Genomic DNA, 22,306 nt, shown 5'->3' on the forward strand with positions numbered 1-22,306 from the left:
TCTTACAGATGTACTGGTCCGTACTCCAAGGTAAAGGAAATGCAAGACTGCAATCTTAAATTGCTTGCAGGATTTTTGGTTTTGCTGATCTGTGGGCAAAAAGGAGCCTGATATATTAGCTTGGTTACTCCTACTGACTTCAAAAGGGAGAGGGAACTAATCCTACTGAACTCTTGAACTCTTGAACCTCTCTTTTAGAAACTGGAGAAACTGCAAAAATCTTACTCATAATTGTTTTGTTTTGTTACTATATCTATGTTTTAAACTAGCTAGCTCTTCCTCCTTTTTTGATTATAGACATTCTCCTCTAATGACCTACCATTAGGAATATTTATTCTAAAAAGAAGGAACAATCCCTTGCACACCATTTTGTTTCAAGAGGAATATACAGATTCAGTCAGTTTTCTTTCAATTAATAATAATGAAAATTGACAAAGATTATCCTACTTCCTACAGTAGCATCCAGTCATCACTATGGCAGTACATCAGAAGTTAAGATGTTATAAACTGCCGAAAGTCATTAAGTGAGATGGGTAGTGTTGAAATTTAATAAATAAAAATAAAGATACTTTATATTGCACAGTGATAATGCCAGGAGATTCTACAAACCATGATGTAAAAATGGTCAACAGATTGCTACTGGCCTTAATAGTTTCAGTGTTTTGTGATTTAAATATCCTGAACTCCTTGCCATGATTTTTCAAAATGAGTTCATTCAGAGAATTGGGAAAGTCACATGACAATCTTGGCCCAAAGTGGGATTTTTTTGATCTATGAATTTAAATTCTAACTAAGGTCTGGGAAGAGGAAATCAGGAACCTCCAGAAAATGTCAACTATCTTGTAAATGCCCATTCACATCACCTCAAGGAAAGGTGATTGACTAAGCCAAAGTCTTATGGAGGTTAAATTCCATCAGAAGGGAGACATGGTTTATAATAATGTCTTTATGTCACTTAAATTCAGTATACTTGCCAGAAATATGTAGGGTTTTAAATTATTGTCATTGTGAGGCTAGAAATCCCAACTGAGATGAGCAAGTGTGCAAATATATGTTCCACACTATCTACTTAGGTTAACAACATTAAAAAGTAGATGGATTTTTTTTCTATCTATGGGTCTAGCTATGTGTCTATGTGTCTATCTGTCTATCTATGTGTCTATGTGTCTGTCTGTCTGTCTGTCTGTCTGTCTGTCTATCATCCATCCATCCATTCATCCATCCATCCATCCATCCATCCATCCATCCATCCATCCATTCTTTTAAAGTCTTGACCTCATGTCAGGAAGACGCCAACTGCTTTCAGCACAGATTTACGAAAAATGGTGCTAAACTTTAAGAATGTAAATCTTGATTAAAATATAGAAACATACTGAATTCGAGAGATACTTGAAAGCACTGGATGTCGTGCAGTGAGAGAGCCGGGCCTGTTGTTCTCCAGATCATTCCTTGAGCTAATTCTAAAAGCAGCAACAGCTGATCTGTAGATGATATTTGTAGAGCATAAGCAGTGGTGGGATTCAGCCAGTTCGCACCACTTCGGGAGAACCGGTTGTTAACTTTCTGAGCAGTTTGGCAAACCGGTTGTTGGAAGAAATTATTAGGGCAGAGAACCGGTTGTTAAATTACTTAAATCCCACCACTGAGCATAAGCCTGTTGTTTTAAGAACAAGTTTAGATGGTGGCTGGTTCTGAATATTGGTCCTCGTTTCTGGGACACTATGCAGTCAGAAGACCCCAATCCTTTGCTTGGAAGGGGAAATCTACAGAAGTAAAGTGCAACTGTCCGCTGTGTATGTGGGTGCACGCTTAAAAAACGCATAGAGAATTGTTTGCATTTTTTTGCAGGCAGATGAGGCTTCTCTTTTACAGTAACTTCGGCATCCAGGCAGAACCAGGCCATTTTGAAACTTATTCCCCGTAGACTTCCAGGAAAGGGAGCAGCAGGCTGAATTGTAGTCAGGAAGAGGACACAGGCACGCAGAATGAAACCTCGCCAGGGCAAACTTTTGCCCAGTAGTCGTGCCTTCCCTTGACTGATTTCCTGGCTCTTTGCCCACCTTTGTTTGGTAAGAAGGGGGCAGTTCTCAGGACGGCTCGTGCAGCAACTCCTTTCCCCGGCCACTTCTTGAATGGAAAACTAACATTGGCCTTGGCTTGCGGCGCTTTCTGGGGGCTGGCGCTTGGCAATCTGACGAGGTAATTAATTAGAGTAGGCACGAAAGTCTGGCTTTAGAAAACAGATCCACCGAAAAGAGTCGGGGTGGTGGTGGTGGTGGTGGTGGGAATCCAGCGATCCAAAGGAAGCTTGGCCTTCGCGGGGCCTCGCTTCTTCTATCCTGCATGAGTTTGCCTGCAAGAACTTGGCCGCGGAGGGCCTTGTCAGCTCGGTCCAATGCGTGGTTTGTTTGTTTTTTTCGAACCGAGAAATGGCCCTCTGGGTTCTGGTGGTGGGATTATTTTGAGGGTTGTTTAAAAAATAGCTGGGCTGCTCAGCAGGGCGGTTCCGATTTCTTTGAGGGGGGAAGGAGATTAAACTTGGGCGAAACAACGCAACAGGTCCTTAAGCACCAGGAAACTAAGAGGAGGTTGAGAGGGATTCCCCCCTTGTCTAAGGAGAGGCCCAGGACGCCGCACTTCGGTCGGAACTTTTGCAACCGCCTGGTCCGCCTCTGCCGAGTGTTCTTTGGGACGGCTATTATTAATTTATTTGCTGTTGAGTTTCTACCCACCCCCCTCGCCGCTTTCGGTTCGGTGGCTCGCCGCAATTAAAAAAAAAGAAAGAAAGGTAAGGCGTAAAAGCAGGGCAAAATCACTACAATCCGAAATAAAAATCACCAAGGCCTAACCGAAACTAAGTCAATTAATTTAATTTAATTAATTAAATTAATTAGCAAAGTAATTTGACTTTTAAAGCCACTTCCCTAAATGCTGCTCAGTCCACAACGGTAGTCAGTGTCTCGTAAAGAAGGGCGAGGGAGAGGCCTCACTTCGCTGTTGCCTTTCTCTGCTATCTGCTACTACTTCGTCCGGCGACACGCTTCCTCCTCTCCGTTTTTTAATCTCCCCAAATCGATCGCCTCGATCAGGCGGGGAAACTCCAAGAGTCCTCCCAGAGGTCGGATCCACGAAACAAAGCAAAAACAAAAAACAAGAACAAAAAAACCCGACCTGATCGTCCCGTTCTCTTTCTGGAGGAGTCTTTATAGATTCCAATGGAACTTACTCCGCAAAAAAAAAAGTTTAGGGATCCCTGGAAGCTTTCCCTTTCTCACAACTCGGGGTAGCGGTGGTGAATAATCGCAAATGGGCACCAGGTAGGATTTTAAGCCCCTCCCTGCTGATATCAAGGGAGAAATCGGATCAATAAAACGAGGCTGTCTTGTTTTCGAGGCTGGGAAAAGCGGGGGGGTGGGGTGGCGCCAAAAGAAAGAGAGCGGTTTATTTTTAAGAAATGTATTTCTGCATTCAATATTCAGTACATATCATTCGGACAAAACATTATATATATATATACAAGAAGACGGTTCGTTGGTTTAAAAAAGTGGGTAATTTTAACAAGGCGAAAGGAACGCTGCTCTCCGTGGGAAATAGAACACAGAAAAAACATAAGGAAACAAACATCCAGCCACGGAGCCTTATCGTGCACCTTTCCTTATAATCGATAACGTTCCCGTTTTATAGTAGTAAAACCAACACACAATAATAATAAAACAGCTGGACTGAGACCATAATCTAGAAAATCAAAACCGTAATTATTTTTAAGAGCACGGATCCTGCTGGAGTTTTCAGTCCCGGCTATGTCAGTAGGGAAGTCTAATCTATTCCCCCCCCCCCCATCTTCCCCCAAAGCATAGAACCTGCTTTTGTCCGACCCAACTCTAGTTATTCCAGGCAGTGACTTCTGAATTCAGGAATGGCATAAAGTTAGTTGATCATGATAAATGCGCATTTTAAGGAACACAGACAAAAAGAAACTCCTCAGCACTTTTGAGTAGCAGCCTTATTTTTTCCCCATTTTATATTTTAGCTTTTTTAAAAAAAAAGAAAAAGAAAAACCCAACATGAATAATTCTTCATATGTAACAGTTTACAGTTTTTGCTTTTTGTTTTTGAAACATAAAAAGACAAAAAACAGCCAAATACACGGAAAATATGGCACAGGGAAAGTGCTGGACTATAATACAGACCTACAAAAGGAAGGAAGGAAAAGAAAGAACAAATTCACTCCGAATCCCAACATGGCAAATCTGGGTGTGTTTGTATGTGTGTGTGTGAGAGAGAGAGGGAGGAAAGGAAGAGAGAATTTTCCACTCCGGACTTCTCTGTGAAAATGAAGTGTAAACATTTAAGGACACCGAAAAATGGATTTTAAGACAGGCAGTCAGCTTCACAGTTAAGAAAGGGCAATAAATGGACAGAAGACTAATCCAAAGGTGGCAGTTTGGTTTTTTCCCCCAAACGCTCCTTGGAGACTGTGCGGGTGTTTAAATAATCACATTCAATGTATTTATTTTTTTTTATTTGTACAAATTTACCAGATAAATATTTGCATTTGTTTCTTCTCCCTTTTTTTAATTTTTGTTTTTGTTTTTTTCCCCCCTCTTGAAAGATTTCTATGTCAGGTAGCATGTAGGTGGGATGTCTTAGATTTACTAATAACCTTTTTTTCTTTCACTCTGCGATTCTGAAACCAGATTGTGACCTGGCGCTCGGAAAGGTTGGTAGTGGCAGAAATCCTTCTTCGCTTCTCTTTGGTAATGAACTTGCTGGCTGCGTACTCCTTTTCTAATTCTTTCAGCTGGATTTTCGTGTAAGGGACCCTTTTCTTCCGGCCCCTACGGTAGCTGTTCACTTCTGGCTGAAGAGGTACCACATCTGTGAAGAAGACGAGGAGAGCAGAGCAGAGGAAACCAGGTGGAGAAGCGAACCAGGTGGGAGGAAGAGAGGGAGAGAAAGAGAAGAGGGGAAAGAAAGAGAGAGAAAGAGGAAAAAGAGAGGGTTGCGTTAGATTAAACAGCATCTTGCAACTGGCTGGGCAATGCATCTTCCAGACATTAGGAAGGGAACGGTCGGAAAAGTAGCAAGACGGTCAGAATGAAAGCGAGGCAGCATGAAAAATGGATCTACGAGGAATGGGGTGAACTTGGAAGTGCATGAGGCGAGGAGTGGGACAGAGCCAGTGGGATATTAGATGTGTCCGTGGAAATGGGATGCAGGCTGAACAAGATATGCATCAATGCATTGGGTTTACTCCATGGGGTATTTGTCCACAGCAAGTTGAGAAGAGGCATCAAGTCACGGATAAGGACCCTGGCAAGTGGGGCAATCTAACATTCACAAAACTGGAAACGGAATCTAACTTTCCCAAACCTCCTTTCTAAACCGCCAACCGCCATTAACAGGTGGGTTTCAGTTACAGATTTTGCTCCTGTTCTGATTAGCAGGTTTGTGGGATCAGCGCCACGGTGAGACCACAACTTCCCTTGTTTATATAGGCAGGTTGCTCGGAAGCCTCCTCCGCCCCCCCTCCCCCCCCCCAATGATCCAGGGAACCACGAAGACCATCCTCATTTCTGCACCGTAGAGTTAACTCTTCAAGTCCGCCATTAATTTATGATAAGTGCTAAATACCTTCACCTACTGACTTCACTGCTTGGGAAATATTCTACTTTCCTTGAAAGTGCCTACCAGCTGGGAAGCCCTGTTGTTTTCCTGCACTTCTCCAGAATGCATTGGAGAGACCCTGCCTTCTCCTCTCCAATGCTTTCAGTCTTTGTTGTAATAGTTACTTATACCACGGTGCCCCATCGCCAATGCTTCATGACTAACTATAATCACAGTTCAGTCCCCCCCATTCTTATCCCCCTATTTCCCCAAAGGCTTCCTGAGACAGAGATTTAAAAGTCAAATTCGCTACTTTGGTTTTTTTTTTTTTTTTTTTTTTTTAAATGCGCACAATAGTAGCGGTAATAACAACAATGAAATGAATTCCAGTGGAGGAGAATAGAACACTTCTACAAATAATAATTCTGAGCCGTCCTCGTTCATAGCTGGCAGGAAAGAAATATTTCTGGAATGTTTTCCCCATTATTTAGAGACTGTAATTTCTATATTCCAGTCCTATTTTTAAAAAAAACTCTAAAGGAGGAGAAGTGTCAATCTCTGTACGGATGATAGTCTTCCTTGGGGATTTTTTAAAATTAAGGCCTTAATATCCAGAGCGGGAGGGTTGTGGGACTGGCTTGGAATGGCAGGGGGTATAAAAGGAGGGAATCTTGAATGAAACACATCAAGGAGAAGAGGACAGACTTTCACGAAAATGAAACGAGGATAAGAGTGGAGATATTCGAAGCAGATTTCACCCGGGGGAGTGAGGGCGGGACAAAAACCACTTATGAAGAAAACGGCTTTTGACAAGATAGACCGTTTCTTTCTCTAGCATAAGGAATCGGAGGCGGGTGGGTTTGCTCGCTACTGGCGGCTGAAATCCAGTTAGATCCACCTCCCAAAAAAAGGCCTTCCCTTCCTTCCATCTCGCTAAACTCTAATTCCTCTTCCTTCTCAGAAGGGAACCCCAGCATGCAACGCTTTGCAAGAGGCATCTTGCAAAGCGTTACATCTGACGGGATATTCCACCCCCGCCTTGCCAAGATAAACGTCCGATTCCTACCTTATTTACTTAGTCCCCTTTGGGGACTCCAACCCATTTCTTGGGCCAATTTCCGAGAGGGTGGGCAAGGTGAAGATAACCCCCCCCCCCCAATGAACGCAGAAGGCATTCGCCCATCTTTGGTCTCTCCTCTGTTCTCTAAAACGAGAGGCAGTCGGTTCCGAGGCGTTTCTAGCTTTCGGGGGGGGGGGCGGCATTCGTAAGCTGTCATTCACTCCGGATTTCTAACCAAAGAGGCAAAAAAGCATTGGCCCTTCTTGCTTTTCCACTCGGTCCTCGTGCCTTACAAGACGCATTTCCCTGAGGCACTTGTCAGCTACTTCTGGTAACTACTGCAGTACACCGCAATTTGCTGGGTCCCTTTGAAAAGCCCAGCTTTTCCATGGAGGGTGAGGTTGGTGGTGTTTAAGGGGTGGGGCGGAGAGGGGAGAAGAAGAGATACAGCTGCTTTTCTGGATATAGAATTTTGATTTTAAACATTCCTGCAAAATTAAAGTCGAAGAGGCAAAAAAAAATTAATAATAATCAAAAAATCCAGCCGGGGAACCAAGGCAGAGAGGGATTAAAAACCCGGCGCCCCCGCGCAACCCTCCTTCTCCCCACCGGCTGCAGCTGCCAAACTGAACGCGCAAGAGTTCCAAGCCTGCGCTTTGTTGAAGTCTCTCTCGTGGCTCCCGCTCCCCGCGGCCCCTTCGCCCCGCCATCCGCGTCCAAGGAACCGCCTCCTCCTACCAACCAAGTTTACCTGTGCTAGGTTTTACCCAGCCTAAATACGCAATCAATGGCGGAGCAGAGAGCCCAGAGGTCGAGCGGAGAGCAACCCTACCTGGGAAAGGCGATTTCCAGAGATGGGTAGACTGCGACTGCTCCTTCGCGCAGTAAACCTGCCCGTCCCAGCCGTTGGAAAGAGCCCAGTGCTGGTACCCCTCCATGGGGAGCAGCGCGTCGTGTCTTGGCTCGGGGTGCCCACTGATACCTGGAACCACCGATACGTCCAAATAGCCAGGGACCGCCTGGTAGGAGCTGGCAAAGCTCGGGTAAAAAGCAAACTCTTTGGCCCGGGAGGATAGTTCTTCGTTGGGGAGGGAGCCGCTGGGCTCGGGGTATTTTTCAGCCGGATGGTAGGCGCAAGGCTTCTGTTGCAAATTCACGTTGTGGGAATGGGACAGGCGGCATCCGTAGTAGCTGCCTCCAAAGGGATAGCTGTAGCCTAAAGTGGCGTTAGAAGAGGCGGGCGGCGCGGGACACTGCCTGGCTGCATCTGGAGCAGGTATTTCCGTGTAAACGGAACCCTGGTGAGTCCCAATGGTGCTGGAATGACGACTCAGGACCGGGTGACTGATTAAATCCCTGCAGTGGCTCGTTGGACAGTTCCCACTGAGCCCTTCCATGGCTGGGATTTTAGTCTGGTTATTTTCATTCGGGTTCTCCTCATACACGTACATGAAAGTGTCCGCCCAGCGTGGATGCAAAATCAGCGAAGTCGTCATATCATGGTCTGCCCGAGCTTTTTAAAAACTCGACTTCCGAAAGAGGGAGAGAGAGAGAGAGAGAGAGAGAGAGAGAGGAGAGACAAGTCCCCAACATATTGTTTACCCGGGAGCATGCGCAGAGGCGGCGGGATGGGTCGGCTTCATTAAGAAATCCGCCGGGCCACGTGACCTCCGGAGGCCTCCGATTGGCTGCCTCCCGGAGACAGAAAGTAGGAATCTTTAAAGGCAAAGTGAGTCACCCATTGATTGTAAAAGAGAATGGGGAGATAAATAAGGGGAAGGTTGGGGGATGGCGGTCTATGTTTGGCCGACACAAAGAGCTCGCTATTTGTCCTGCGAATCTTGGGTGGGTGGGTGGGGGGGGGGAACCCACCTTAGCGCTAAATATAAAAGAGGTGATTGGATAAAAACCCCTACTAATTGTCATAATAAGGAAAATGCAGTGAAGGAAAATCTGGGATTGGGGTGGGGGGGGTCGGATCAAGGATTTGGTAATTTTACAAGGGGAAAAAAAGGAGAGCTGCGGAATATTAGCACAAAAAGACCTGCTTTAAAACAACAACAACAACAATTGGAAAAGGGTAAATCTTATTGTAATGCTTAGGTGCGGTTGGGCTGGTTTACCTTCCCCACCCCCCCATCCTCGCTCCTATTTCTGGGAATCAACTCTTGGATCTTACGGGAACTAAGGAATCTGGACGTTTATCGTTCCGGAAATTGATTTTTTCTTCTCTCGGGTCTCCAGAGTGAGTGGGGGGAATCATATCTGCTTGCTTTAACATATGTGTATCAGTTGATAGTTTTGCGCAGTCCAAATGTTTTTTTAAGCATCTTATTTTTCGAAGGAGAGCGTCTTTAAAACCTTTAACCCTTTGTTTGCTTCAAGTGTCCAATAAAATTGTATTAATATTAGAAACCAAAATAATGCTACAGTATATCTTATTTTTCACTTAAAGGGTGCAGTTGAGATTTGTCTTGTTAGTTTCCCCTGCTTTTTTTTTCCTTCTTTTTGTTGATTTTTAAAAATCTTTCAAACAAACCATTATTGGGGCATAAGGAAATAAATGCAATAGGAAAAACAGAAAGGAGTCACCAACCCCACAATAACTTCTTAGATGCTTTCGAAACACTTCAACTTTTTCTGTAGATGTATTCCTTCTATGAGCCCAGCCTAATAATGTTTGTTACTTTGTGTTCAATTAATTGATTATTTCAAAGAGACTGGTTATGTTTATATTGTGTGATTATATTAAAATTTAATATTGTAACTGAACAGTGCAACAATGATTGTGTGTACTATATATGTGGTCTGAAGTTTGATTAGCATGTGCGTGCATGGGGTGTGTATGTGTGTGTAAATTACAATAAGTGCAATTGAGTGTACACAATATAAACTGAATCTGAGATGGATGGCTCATAATGAAATAGAAGAATTGCAAGCTACTCTTCCTAAGATTGATGGCTGTAATGCACGATGGCCCCCAACACTTTGCATGCAGTACTGGATGATGGGATCAGTTAATTTGTTTATTTCCTTCTCAGGGACACATGTATCCCCCTTTTAAACATTCTCCTAATTTTGTGTCTGAAACCATGGGAAATTTTTCTTAAAAGGAGCAGGGATCTTCCATTTTCCTCTCTTCCTCCTCGATCTTCATCCCCATTTTATGCAAAATAATCTTGACAAACGTGAATATTAGGATGAACCAGGATTTTGGTGGTGTGGGGAAAAATACAGTTCTGAGAAAGGAAAGTGGAGTGGAGGAAAAAAAAGCGGCCAAATCTTGCCTATAGCTATCATGTAGGTTTACTCAAAACCAAGTTCCATTGAATTCGGTGCCTTTTATTTCAAACAAAGATGGACAGGGCTATTGCTTCCAAGATGCTATAGTCAACAAAGTTAACTTATTGATCAAGAAGAATCTACTATAATAAATACACAAATCAATAAGTGAATCCAATCTAATATAATTGGAGCTGTACAGCCAAAAAGGCTGAATATCCAGGTTCCGTGATACCCACCTATGAGTCAAATATCAACATTTTCCTATATTAAGGAACAGTAGTGGAACATTAGATTTTCGCTCCCAGAATTTAAGGAGAATTATCAATAAATGCAGGAATAATTACTCTTTCTGCACTTCCAAGATAATTACTGCCTGCTATCAATAAAACACCTTGGTGTAAGGTGAAGCTGGAAAATCTATCCAATATTTCAACCAAAGAATCATCTGAAGTTTCTGCTGAAAATATAATGTCTTCAAAAGAGACATCCAGGCTTCACACGCAACTCATGTTTACACTTTTGCACACATAACAATCAAACCAGGCAAAGTCCAAGGTCAAGGTGGAATAGACAAATTGTTTCACTATCAGCCTTCTCTGACCTCAATCTTAGTGAATTTTACTTGTGGAATCAAAGTGACTAAGAATGTGTGGTGTTCAATAGGTTGGCTATTGCTAATAATGGAGAAAACCAAAGTCTTAATTCAAAAGCTCTAATTTAATTTTTCTTTAAGAAATACAGAGAGCACTGGACATCCTTTTCTAAAGAACAATTTGAATGTCTTAAAAAGTTGATACACATTTTTAAAACATGAAACACCGAAGACATGCTCTTAATGATTTTGGCAATTGATTTTATAAAATCAAGGCATATATCAGTCAGGAGAATAAACTGAATAAAATAACAACACACATCTGACAGTACATGTAAGAGATATAAGAGCTTATATATAAATGAAAGAGTACTCTCGGTTTAAAATTATGTCCAGAAATACTAAACTGTGGCAGTTAATTTTAAAAGTGGTTTCTGAGTAAATGAGACAAAAATAATTAATTAAAAGTTGACTTTGATCTTTTTCCAGATTATGTAAGATTATTTACAATGTTCATTTCAATGAAATATAGTTTTAATTAACAGTTGGATTTTACAGTTTCATTTCTGTTAGCACATCCTAAAAGGAATCAGAAAAATTAAGTGAAGAAAACTGAATGAAGAATCTGCACATTTCATTCTCTGAGAGAAACATTAATTTTAAAACTTCTTAAGAAGTGAAGTCTGTCTTTCTTTCTTTCTTTCTTTCTTTCTTTCTTTCTTTCTTTCTTTCTTTCTTTCTTTCTTTCCTCACAGCAGTTTATTCCTGAGCCATAAGACCCTCTTTATTTATTTGCCTTGTCTTAAGCAGTTTTTCATTTCATAAATTGTTCAGCACTATCTCATTTAAAGGGGCTGATCTGGCTAAGATAGGGAGCTGTTGGCTGATAGCAGAAATCAATTTTAGCAGGTTAATTAACTTAAAAATGCACACCAAGGCAGGCTTGTAACTTTGGAAAAAGAGGAAGGTGAAGCTCTGCTTATGATTATGCCAATGTAATATAATAAGAAAGAAAGAAAGAAAGAAAGAAAAAGAAAAGAAAAGAAAAGAAAAGAAAAGAAAAAGACAGCCACATTGACTCCTGAGAGATTCCTTCATTTTGCACCCCTTTCCATTCACGCATGCATGCACACAAACAGAAGAAAAATAGAAAGACCTTGAGTGAGAGAAAGGGAGAAATCTGAAACACAAAACGACAGGACAGCCCCAAGTTTTACTCAAAAGTAAGATCCACCCTTTCTAAAAGTTTTGTCAAAGAAAAAACAGCCTGTCCTGACAAGGAGACCCCAAGGAATGGAAAGATTCTACTTCCTGCTGGTTATACCCAGATTGCACTGTTAAGGTGTAAATGTGTTTAGTATGTCCAATAAGCAGTAAATTGGGAGCTTTTTGTAGAGGAAAGGGAGGAGGAAGATGATAAAAAGAAAGATTTCATTTGGAAAGCAACAGCCTAACTCTTCCTTGCTTTAATTGCAATGACTCTGATCCGATTATAGAAATGAAGGATGTGTTCGAAGAATGAGATAAAGTACTTAATTGCAGTTAGTGATTAATTGCCAAAAACGCAACAAACTGAGCCCTCTTCTGGAACTTGAATATTTAGTTAACTCTGATATGTTGTAAAGGACAGATAAGGAAAGTCTCCTATAAGTCTCTCCCCTGATCCATGTTTATAAAAAGCAAACTACAGTACTAAAAATTGAGAAAATGGTCTACCTGTGTAGACCAGCCTGAAGTGAGATCTGCCTCCTTTCATTTCTAATTTATTTCTAGGTAAAAAGGCAAGGTTGAAATGTCATTTTTTTCCACTCCACCAACTCCGGATCGGCCACCAGATTTATTCACAAACTCTCTGTATTCTTTCTAAAATACTTCAGAGACTTAACATAATCCAATGCTTGGCAACTCAGCAGTACATTCCACTGAGTTTAATAGGGTTTATTTCCCAGTTGGTGTTTACAAAATTGAAGTCCAGATGCACCTTATTTTTAAAATGGTACATTTTGTAGACTCGCCGGCAACGGAGCACACGTAAACAATAGTTTCATACAGAACCTGCCCCCTCAAACAGCACCGTCTGGAGTTAGTTAGTTGGAGATAGTAAGAGATGTGTAAATTAATTAAACCAACAAGTAAGCCAACCCTCTTGGGACAATCATAGTAAACCTGCCCAGAAATTACTGAAGAGAGTCCGCTGCTTTTTGAGGGAGGAAAAAGGAGGCAGTTAATTTGGAGCTGCAGAAGAACAGCCTTTATAATGTCTTAAGTATGTCCACCTGTCAAAAGGGGGAGGGGAGGAGAACTACCTTTGAAAAATGCTGCTAAAGAAACTTTTTAAAAGTATCCCTCGTCCACTTACTATAGGCATTCTACCAAGGCACTCTATCAAAGTTTGGAAATAGGTTTCACAAATAGAATGGAATGTTGGCTTTTTAAGATAATTTGTTCCTAGATCCCAGTGGAAACCTTTGGCAGACTAGGACTCTGAACCAGTCTTTCTCTCCCTCTCACCTGCAAGGAAGTCCTCTCACTGGTAGGATGCCTCATCAGTCGCCACTCGGATCATCCTGATCATAAATAAACATCGGGGCTGAAATCAGGAATACTCCGTCAAGCACTCGGGGAAAAGACAGACAAAAAGAAAAACCGAAACCACCACTGCCTGAGAAGTCTAAATTATAATGTAGAGTTGTACTTTTCATTATTAAAATGTGAAGATGCCCAAGACATTATCATTGCTCATAAGGGTTCTTTTAAAAAAAAAAAAATCAAAGTTTTTCCTTGACTGGAGCCTTGGTTCTGTTTTTTGTTTCTGAAGGATTCTTTCTATGTTTTGTTCAGACTCATCCGTGTTAAGGCCACGCCTTTGCAAACTTCTCCGTTTCATTGTGTGTGTCTGTGTGTGGATTATTAGCCCCCTTTCTTCATTGGAGAATTGAATTAATATAATTGTCTCAAGATTTCTGGATCCTCCCCAAGGCATGAAAAAAATAAACCAAAACACAGGACTTTGTTAAATACACTCTCCAAAAGCCCTTGGAAAAGTTTCCTAAAGAAATGGCTCGGCCTTCCCACATTCATAGCCCAAGGAACGGGAGGCAAGTGAAGCGTCCTCTTATACTCCGACTCCCACGTCTTTTCCCACTTCGCCACAAAACTTAAGTTGGCTGTGCTTGGTTTCTACGGGACGATCTCAAGGTATCTACCTTCCATTGGGAGACTGAGAGCCCTGAGGCGGCGGTTGTAGACGTCCGTGCTGCGTTTTCCTCTTTCCTGCCTACCTTGGGTCTAAGGGGCCTTCGAGAATGGAGTTGCCTCGAGAAATGGTGGAGTGGGGCTGGGGGTCCTGTCGGGCCATGCTGGAGGAGGGTCTTGTGCTTTTTGCTCTCGGCTTGCGACGGGCCACATCTTTGGAGACTTGGAGAACCTTTACGTCAGGGGTCCCTCGTTCTCCCTCTGCGCCGCCACCTCTCTGACGAAAACGCACGGCCGGACGTTAAAACGAGTGCAATCCTAGATCCAAAGACCAACGAGGGCCGCGTTAACGACCATAATTTCTTCCGTATTCCCCCCCCCCCCAGCTCTTCGCCTTTTCTGCTTTTACCGCCAACTCCCCGCCCAGTTGGCATTTTAAAGAATCCCGCTCGCCACCGAGCTATTCTTGGGGACTGATCCGTCGTTCACCCCGCTCCCCCCCAAAAAATGATCTGTTTGGTTTTTTTTAATTTAAAAAAATAAGGCTTTCTTTTCATTTCAGCTCTGCACTCCCATCGACCTACAGATACAGCGCTTCTTTGCCCCCCCCCTTCCGTTTTCTCCCTCTGTTTTGAGAGCGGGGATAAGGCATTCAAGGATATACATAATTTAAACCAAAAAATCAATACGTACATGCATCACTTTTCTTTTTAGCATAGGCTCTCTGAGCCGTGCTAGCCCGATGAAGGCTCCTTCCGGCTGGTAGACCGAAGGGGGTTTCTCTGGAGCGGCGGGAAGGAGGCCTTCTGACCGTGGAATACAGGCGGTCCGGGGTTCTTCATTCAACCGTGTCCCCCCCCCCCCGCACCCTTTTTTCTTAAAACAGCACCGGCATCTCTTCCCCAGCACATTAAGAGCCCTCTCTCCTGCCATCCACCCTCCCCTCCATAGAGCCTTGACAAAGGGCTGTGAGAAAATGGGAAACTGGTTCCCGAGAAAGGGATTGTGTGTGTGTGTGAGAGAGAGAGAGGGAGAGAGAGAGAGAGAGAGAGAGCCCCCCTTTTAAATGTGTTTCGTTCCAATGGCTTCTCTACGTGATGGCTTTACGCGCGCACACACATACACTGACTCTTTTGTTAATAGTGCACTTACCCCTTAGGCTATGATTCAGAAGCAGACAAATAAAACTACCTCTTCTCGTTTAGTGCCCTGTCTGGTTGGAAGTCCAAGTTCATTTCCAAGTTAAAAGGACCGGTAGGCTCCCTTCTCAAGTCACAACTGGAAAGGGGAGAAATTGTTGGGCCTTATTGTTTATCTCAACAAACCGGTATCTCCAAAAGTATTGGAAACACCAGATTTGACTCTTACCCTGACCACTGATGGAAGCAAGTAGGCATTCGTATTCTGATTTCTTCTCCCTTGAGTCATTTGCTTTCCATTTTATTTCTCCTCATTTTTTAAAAAAAAGTATGTTTCGGAATAGAATAGAATTGAATATAATACTTTATTTGGCCAAATGTGGCTAGACAGGCGAGGAATTTTTGCTAAAGCATAGAACACAGAATATTAGCTACTGGATAAACTCTCTGCCTTCCTTCTTTCATGCGGATGTCTTGGAAAAACATTATCAACGGGAGGCTATTAGCAGGAGAAAAGATTTGACTTCCTGGACTTCAGAAAACTGTATCCAATAAAATTCAAAAAAAGGAAGAGTGTCCCAGGTATGTGATAGCTCTTTTATTTCTTTTTTTTTTTCCTCTGAACTTTTTCGGTTTCTCTTTTGAAAACTGCGATCTGTGTTCATTCTCTACCTGTCTCTGGGGAAAGCGCCGATGCTTGCAAGCATGCAAGGTCTTGGATCCTGCTTCAGCTGAACATCTATGGACTCATCTCAGACCAAATAATTCGGTGTTGAATTTTGTCAAATTTGCTCCTTTCCATTGAACTTGCAGTTTTCCATACACACTTCCCAGTGATCCTGGAGATTACATCCGGAGAAAAGGCGGCAGAGTGTAGGATTGGGTGATCGGCTAGAAGAGTAAAAGTTGAAGAAGTTATGCTGTTGTTTAAACTTAAAGCAGGAACAATTAATTATTTTACTAGGCCTTTAGATTGTTCCAGTTATGAACAGCTCCAGGCACCACGCATCCCAACTTCTACAAGTTGGGTTAAAAACAATGCAGTAAAAAGAAAGCATATTATTGATATTAATAAAGTGTGCATATATGTACATCTCTCTCACTCTGTGTATGTGTATCGTGCTGTATATCTATCTATCCCTGGGAACGTTCCTCAAATTAATCCAATTCACTGAAACCCCAAAAGAAATATTTTCCTGCCAGACAGGTGATACACCATTCCATTGCCCAAAGCCTGATGTAATATCTAGCGAACTGATTTGTGTGGATTATTGGCCACTGTTTTCCCAGGGGCCAATAATCCACACAAAGCAGTTCGCTAGATATTGGACCAGGGGTCCAAAACAGAAAGGGACTGCTTGTGTTCCTGAGGAAAAGTAGGAGGGATGAGATCAGTGGGTGGATGGATGCGAATGCTGTTGCATAGAATGGGTGCAGGGATTCAGAAACCTTTCGTGAGTCTTGGTTAGCAAGGCTGTCTCTATCTGATCTTATTGGACGGGCAAATAATATCAGGAGTACGTAGTCCAGTAGACATCTATTGTAGACACAAAACAAGCCCATTCTGGTTGGACTTTCTTTGTCAACGCAGTCTTTCTTGTCCTCTGTATGCACACACATGGAGACACCCAGATCTATGGAGTGATTCATTTCTCTCTAACTATATATCCCTATATCCTCTACTATGAGATTTCCCATCCACCCCCCAAAAAGAGAGAATTACTTCAGGCATATCTCTTAAGCTAAGAAGTACTTTTCCATCTTATATGAACGAAGTATGAACCAGGTTCTTGGAAGTTCTGCCATATGCTTATAAACTTTGAAATCCCCTCTGATCCTTCTCTTTGCAAGTCTTTAGTGCCTTCTCTTCAGCCCTGCTGAGGCTTTGCTTTGCTGCAAACTGTTGCTTTGGTTTTCTCTCGTCTCCGGTTTGTTTTTCATATGTTTGGTATTATTTTGCTGTCTTCTGGAAATTCTCGTCCTGGTGGGAGATATTGGTTTCAATCACGGCAAGACATCCAGCTGTATTTGGGGAAGGGAGCCTTTCAGAACAGAAAGCTTGTTCTTCCCCAAGTGCATTCCAGAGATTAATACCTTGCCTATCACTTGTTATATTTTTACCTTCAGGGCTGCAGGTTTCTCTCTCCCCAACCTGTGTGAAGGGATGTGTATTTTCTTTCTCCGTCCCTTTTGTTCTGTGGTAAAATATTCTCCGCCAGGCCTGTTAAAGGACTTTACCTCTCAATGATCTATAATGGATATATTAATTTTAAACTCCTTGGCCAAGCTTTCTCTCCCCTCCCTCCCCCTGCAAGTTCTTAGGGCACTTGAGAGCGTGAGTTGCTACAGCAGAGCATTAAAATAAGTTTATACATCTCACCTCCAAGGCGCATGATTTTGGGCCCAGCCAGGTTAGGTCACCCAACTAGCATAACTCTTTCATCACAGGAAGAGAAAGAGGCCCCCTAAAACTAAGGAAAAGTCAGTCTTTTCTACCCATATGAGCAAAACAAAGAAACTTGGCCTTTGGCCAGATTGAACATGGCGATAATAACTCTTCAGTGGGAGTTTTGGGTATCTTTGATGGTTTATAATTCAAGCCCTTCCCCCCCCCTTTTTTTTTTCCACAAGGAACAGGCAGTCCTCCATTTTACACATTTATAGGGAAGTGTACTGTCTTTGGGTGAAAAATAAGTAATAATAAATGTGGGGGATTGAATCTTTTCATTGACTGCAACAGACCAGAAACTGGGTCCTTGGAGAATTACTTGAAATATTGAAATGGGAATATAAGAGAAATCTTTCTCTTTCTCTTTCCCATCTATGTGACTATGTGTGGAGTGTGTGTGTGTGAGAGAGAGAGAGAGAGAGAGAGGGAGGGAGGGAGGGAGGGAGGGAGGGAGAAAGAGACAGACAGACAGACCCATATTTCAAGCAGATCCTAACCAAATTTAACTCTTAAAGGAAGCTCTCTTGATCTTCAGCTTGGAATAACACCAGTTTGCCCTGAACATGCAGTGGATTAAAGATGACGAGACTTTCATTAGTCAGGTTTTTCAAATTATAGATTATCTAGGAACCTCAGTATGAATAGATTGGTGAATTCCTTGGTGAATAAACTTGATCAAAGTGATCAAACAAAAAAAACCTAACCAGCTGCCAAAATGGATCTCATCTCTCCTTCTCCCTCTCCCCTCCACACGAGCACAGACACATGCACACATACTTACTTCCCATCCATCCCCTCTCCATACTCTGTAGTGGGCAACAGGAATTCTGGTTTGTAATGCACACCAGTAGAGATATAAATTATTTATAGTGTGCCTTTCAACAAGCACTACATGCTTTAGATGTTAAAGGCTTGAAGGATTCTTCTTAATATCTGGCTTGCAGAAAGATGGCGGGGGATGGGGGGGAAGCTTCAAATATAGCTTTCTTTGCTCTGGTGCAAGAATCATGTACATTCCTCCTTCTCATAAAGTTCAGACACAGAAAAAGGAAGGGGGTGTGTTGTCTATCAGAGACAGCTTTGGAACAAAGAGGGAGCCCCTTCATTTCCACCTAATCTATACCCAGAAGGAAACAGGAAACCATGGCTTGGTTACTACTCTGAAATATTTGAGTAGGTGTTTTTTTTAATGAGTCAATTACAGTTTCTTGCTGGAGCAGAAAGGAGAAAGTTAAAAGTGTTATTATTTAGTGGTTGTCTCCTATTCCTTGTATTGCAACCAGAGATTAATTGTTAAGAGCTCTGTTTCACCCATGGGAACTTTCCCGGGGTTCCTGTAGGGCTCCATTTTGTTCTCCGAGTTATTTAAGGTGTACATGAAGGTTTTGGGGAAAAACCATTCTCAGGTTTGGGGATAGTTGTCCAGACTCTGCTAAGGATGCTCAGATTTTTTTTCATGTGGTTTTTGGTGACTGATATTACTAGAACCACCATGTGTTTTCAATCTTAAAGAAACTAGAAGTGGGGGAATAAGATGAAGACAGAGGGAGGTATAACTATTCTGGGAACTGTACTTCTGGATTCAAGAGATATGCCTATTCTGGGAGAGTTTGCACTCTCCTTGAAGGAACAGATTTGGAGTAAGAGGATTCCCATAGAAGAGAATAAATCTAGCTTGGGGGTTGAACAAGAATTCCTAGAAGCTTGGCATTCGACTAATCAGATATTAACAGACACACAGGTATAAACCACGTTTACACACCATTCAAAAGATACAATAAACTAGCTGAATGAAACAACAAGATCAGAACACATCTTCTCCAGCAGCCAACACTCAGATAAGCAGGGATTAAGAAAACCAAATAATAAAAGAGAATATTTGTACCGTAAGGTTGAACTGTGGAGACTTTGGTACTCTCTGAGCTTGGTTGTTTGTTTGTTTCATTTCCAGACTAGGTAACATCATAACTAACCAGGGTGACATCATACATAGTCAGGTAATGAAATGTCTTGCAAGCAAACAACCAAGCTCAGAGACCACCAAGGACCAGACAAACATTCAAACAGAAAACAATACCTTAATCAAGGAACTGCCAAGGAGAGAAAACCATCCCCCCCCCCCATCAACACTGACAGGGTAAGCTACTGTATATAAACAGGGAGCAAACCCCATGCTCATTAGCATTGATGATGTTACCTAATTGGGTGATGTTTGCAAGCAAGCAACGAAACTCAGAGAACAGTAAAAGAACTTCATAGAAGATTCCTCTGGTTCATCTGCTTATGATGGAAAGCCCTATAGTATTGTTTGTGAAGAGGTCCTTGACACATTTGAGTGACTAAATAGGTATATCCTTATCCAGAGGAGAGCAATATGGGTGGTAACTAATATACTGGTAATCTGAGGGTTGGTTGACTGCAATGTATTTTCCCCTGAAGATGGATCAGAAATGCAGCAACGCAATATGGGTTTTGCAGTGCCATAGGTTGAAACAATTTCATTGTTGATTGCTTTCCAAACCCAAATCGTCTTTGTATGCAAACCCTTCCAAAATGTAGGAGCGACTTACAGAAATGCTATTTTCCTTGAGGTGAAGCACATTTTGGAGATTTTTTTACAGGGATAACTGGGCCAACTTTCTCCATACAAGCCCAAATAATGTGGAATAAATTGCCACCAGAGTGGTAACAAGCACCCTGCTTACTATAGTTTAGGAAGAGATTTGGAGCATATTTATTTTTCCAGGCATTATCTTTTCCAAATAAATAAATATTTAGAATTAGATCAGTAGAGGCAACATGCAAATATTTCCTTTTCAGCCAGATAATGATGCCAGGCATGATAAAATAGAGGGTGCCTCTGTCCATATATACTTCCAAGGGTATGTTAATATTATTTAGTTATGTGTACAGACAATCATTTATCTGTTAAAAAGTTGGCTGGCTATTATCAATGAGCATGTTTTAGGATTATTATTTTTTTACTCTTGACAAGTTATCTTGAATAAAGGACTGTGAGTGCTGCTTTGTTATATTTTCTTACTCTTCTCCTTTGCATTGTCCTGTAGCTCCACTTATACCAGATCCCTCACTCACTCTCTTTCTCTTCCTCTTCCCTGAACACTAAATAAACCCACAGTAGTTTTTCCTTTCTTCCCATCCCTACTTCTGAGATTTCATCACCTGGTTTATAAATAGTCTTCCAATATAGAGGAATTGGGACAGACTGAGTAAGAATTACTAAAAGGTATTCATAATAGTGTACTTTCCAAAAACAGAGTTCTTTTGATGTGGGGTTAGGAGAAAACCAACCCAACATCCACTGCTGGCCACCTTCATTGGACCAACTAATAAAGTACTTGCAAGAACCGGAAAGCTTGCATGCTGTTTCATGATGTCTTCTGGTCATGAAAAGGGTCACTGGGCGCCTATCTAACTTAGCACAGGGATGTTGAACATTTTCCAAGCACTTCTGATCCAGGAGTGAGCCAGACATTAGAGAAGCAACTAGCTCTGTAAAGCCATGCTATCAGGAAAGGAAGATGGAAAAAAAAATCTCCCACAAGCCCTAAAATGCCTTTTTTGCAATTTAGAGGATGCATGTTATAACCATAGCTTAACTGCCCCAAATAAAATCAAGGCTTAAAAAGCTAACATTTTATAAAAAAAATGTTTGGAACACTGGTGAAATCCAAATTTCTTTACTATGGGTTCTGTGGGCGTGGTTTGGTGGGCGTGGTGTGGCTTGGTGGGCGTGGCAGGGGAAGGATACTGCAAAATCCCCATTCCCTCCACACTCCTGGGGAAAGGATATTGCAAAATCTCCATTCCCACCCCACTCTGGGGCCAGCCAGAGATGGTATTTGCTGGTTCTCCGAACTACTCAAAATGTCCGCTACCAGTTCTCCAGAACCTGTCAGAACCTGCTGGATTTCACCCCTGGTTTGGAAGTTTATGATAACTACATTGATTAAGGCAGTGTTTCTGAAGTTTGGCATCTTGAAGATGTGTGGACTTCAACTCCCAGAATTCCCCAGCTAGCAAACTGCCACTGGATTAAAGTATCCCAGCATTTTCATAGGTCTGCAAACTTGGACTGAAGAAAATATTGAATATGGCATTACTTATTTTTATTTATTTTTATCCACTCTCGCTTATGTTGATCCTATTTTATCATGAAAGAAGTTCATGTTTTAAAACAGTCAAGAATAAATAGGAAGGCAATTTCAATTCCTTAACATTGGCAGGCAGGCAGGCAGGCAGACAAATTGGGAAACTGAAGAATTTGGTAGGAATTCTATGAATTTTTACTATGGAAAGGTCCTAATAAGTCAAGTGGAGCTATTTCTATGCACAAAATTCAGAGTTGTATTATACTCAGAGAAGTGAGAATGTTATTTGTACATTCACAATCCTTTCCAGAAAAGAGGGAGTATTGCTTTTAGCAAATTATGTTTTTCTCTTTCCTGTCTTTTAAAAAAACTCCTGTGATATCTGCAACAAAACTGAAAATTTTATTTTAAAAAAGAAGTCTGAATCAAGGGAAAAGGCATTGTAACAGACTTCAAGGAATTTATATGCAAAACATAAAAAAAAAACCACAAAACCTCTCCAGACTGAACAATAAAGGTAATTGTTGTTGTTAGTTGCAAAGTCATGTCCAACCCATCGCGACCCCATGGACAAGGTTCCTCCAGGCTTCCCTGTCCTCTGCCATCCTCTGGAGTCCATTTAAGCTCACGTTTACTGCTTCAGTGACTCCATCCAGCCACCTCATTCTCTGCCATCTCCTTCCTCTTTTGCCCTCAATTGTTCCCAGCATTAGGCTTTTCTCCAGTGAGTCCTTCCTTCTCATTAGGTGGCCAAAGTATTTGAGTTTCATCTTCAGGATCTGGCCTTCTAAAGAGCAGTCAGGGTTGATCTCCTCTAGGACTGACCGGTTTGATCACCTTGCATCCAAGGGACTTGCAGGAGTCTTC

General features: G+C 42.1%; 1 protein-coding gene and 1 long non-coding RNA gene across 2 annotated transcripts in view; one reads left to right on the forward strand and one right to left on the reverse strand.

Moving 5' to 3' along the window:
* Positions 1 to 3,833: 3,833 nt before the first annotated feature.
* On the reverse strand, positions 3,834 to 8,256 carry HOXC13 (homeobox C13). The gene is made up of 2 exons (XM_034419095.3): positions 7,500 to 8,256; positions 3,834 to 4,878 (listed from the first exon to the last, which is right to left on the reverse strand). Exons 1-2 carry the CDS (start codon positions 8,161 to 8,163, stop codon positions 4,622 to 4,624), a joined length of 921 nt encoding a protein of 306 aa, XP_034274986.2. The 5' UTR covers positions 8,164 to 8,256; the 3' UTR covers positions 3,834 to 4,621.
* A 6,575-nt stretch (positions 8,257 to 14,831) lies between these two features.
* The window catches only part of LOC148115330 (uncharacterized), a 47,150-nt gene continuing 39,675 nt past the window's right edge, over positions 14,832 to 22,306 (forward strand). The window contains exon 1 of the long non-coding RNA XR_015731923.1: positions 14,832 to 15,460. This is a non-coding gene — a long non-coding RNA (uncharacterized LOC148115330). The remainder of the gene's footprint in view (positions 15,461 to 22,306) is intronic.

Source organism: Pantherophis guttatus, chromosome 2 (genome assembly GCF_059756535.1).
Source record: "Pantherophis guttatus breed Tessera chromosome 2, ASM5975653v1, whole genome shotgun sequence".
Lineage (NCBI taxonomy): Eukaryota > Metazoa > Chordata > Lepidosauria > Squamata > Colubridae > Pantherophis > Pantherophis guttatus.

Excerpts from the sequence above, each read along its gene's own strand:
- HOXC13 (XM_034419095.3), bottom strand. The coding sequence starts at position 8,163 with ATGACGACTTCGCTGATTTTGCATCCACGCTGGGCGGACACTTTCATG. Across the intron at positions 4,879-7,499 it reads CTGGAAATCGCCTTTCCCAG|ATGTGGTACCTCTTCAGCCA; the intron begins GTAGGGTTGCTC and ends TCTTCTTCACAG.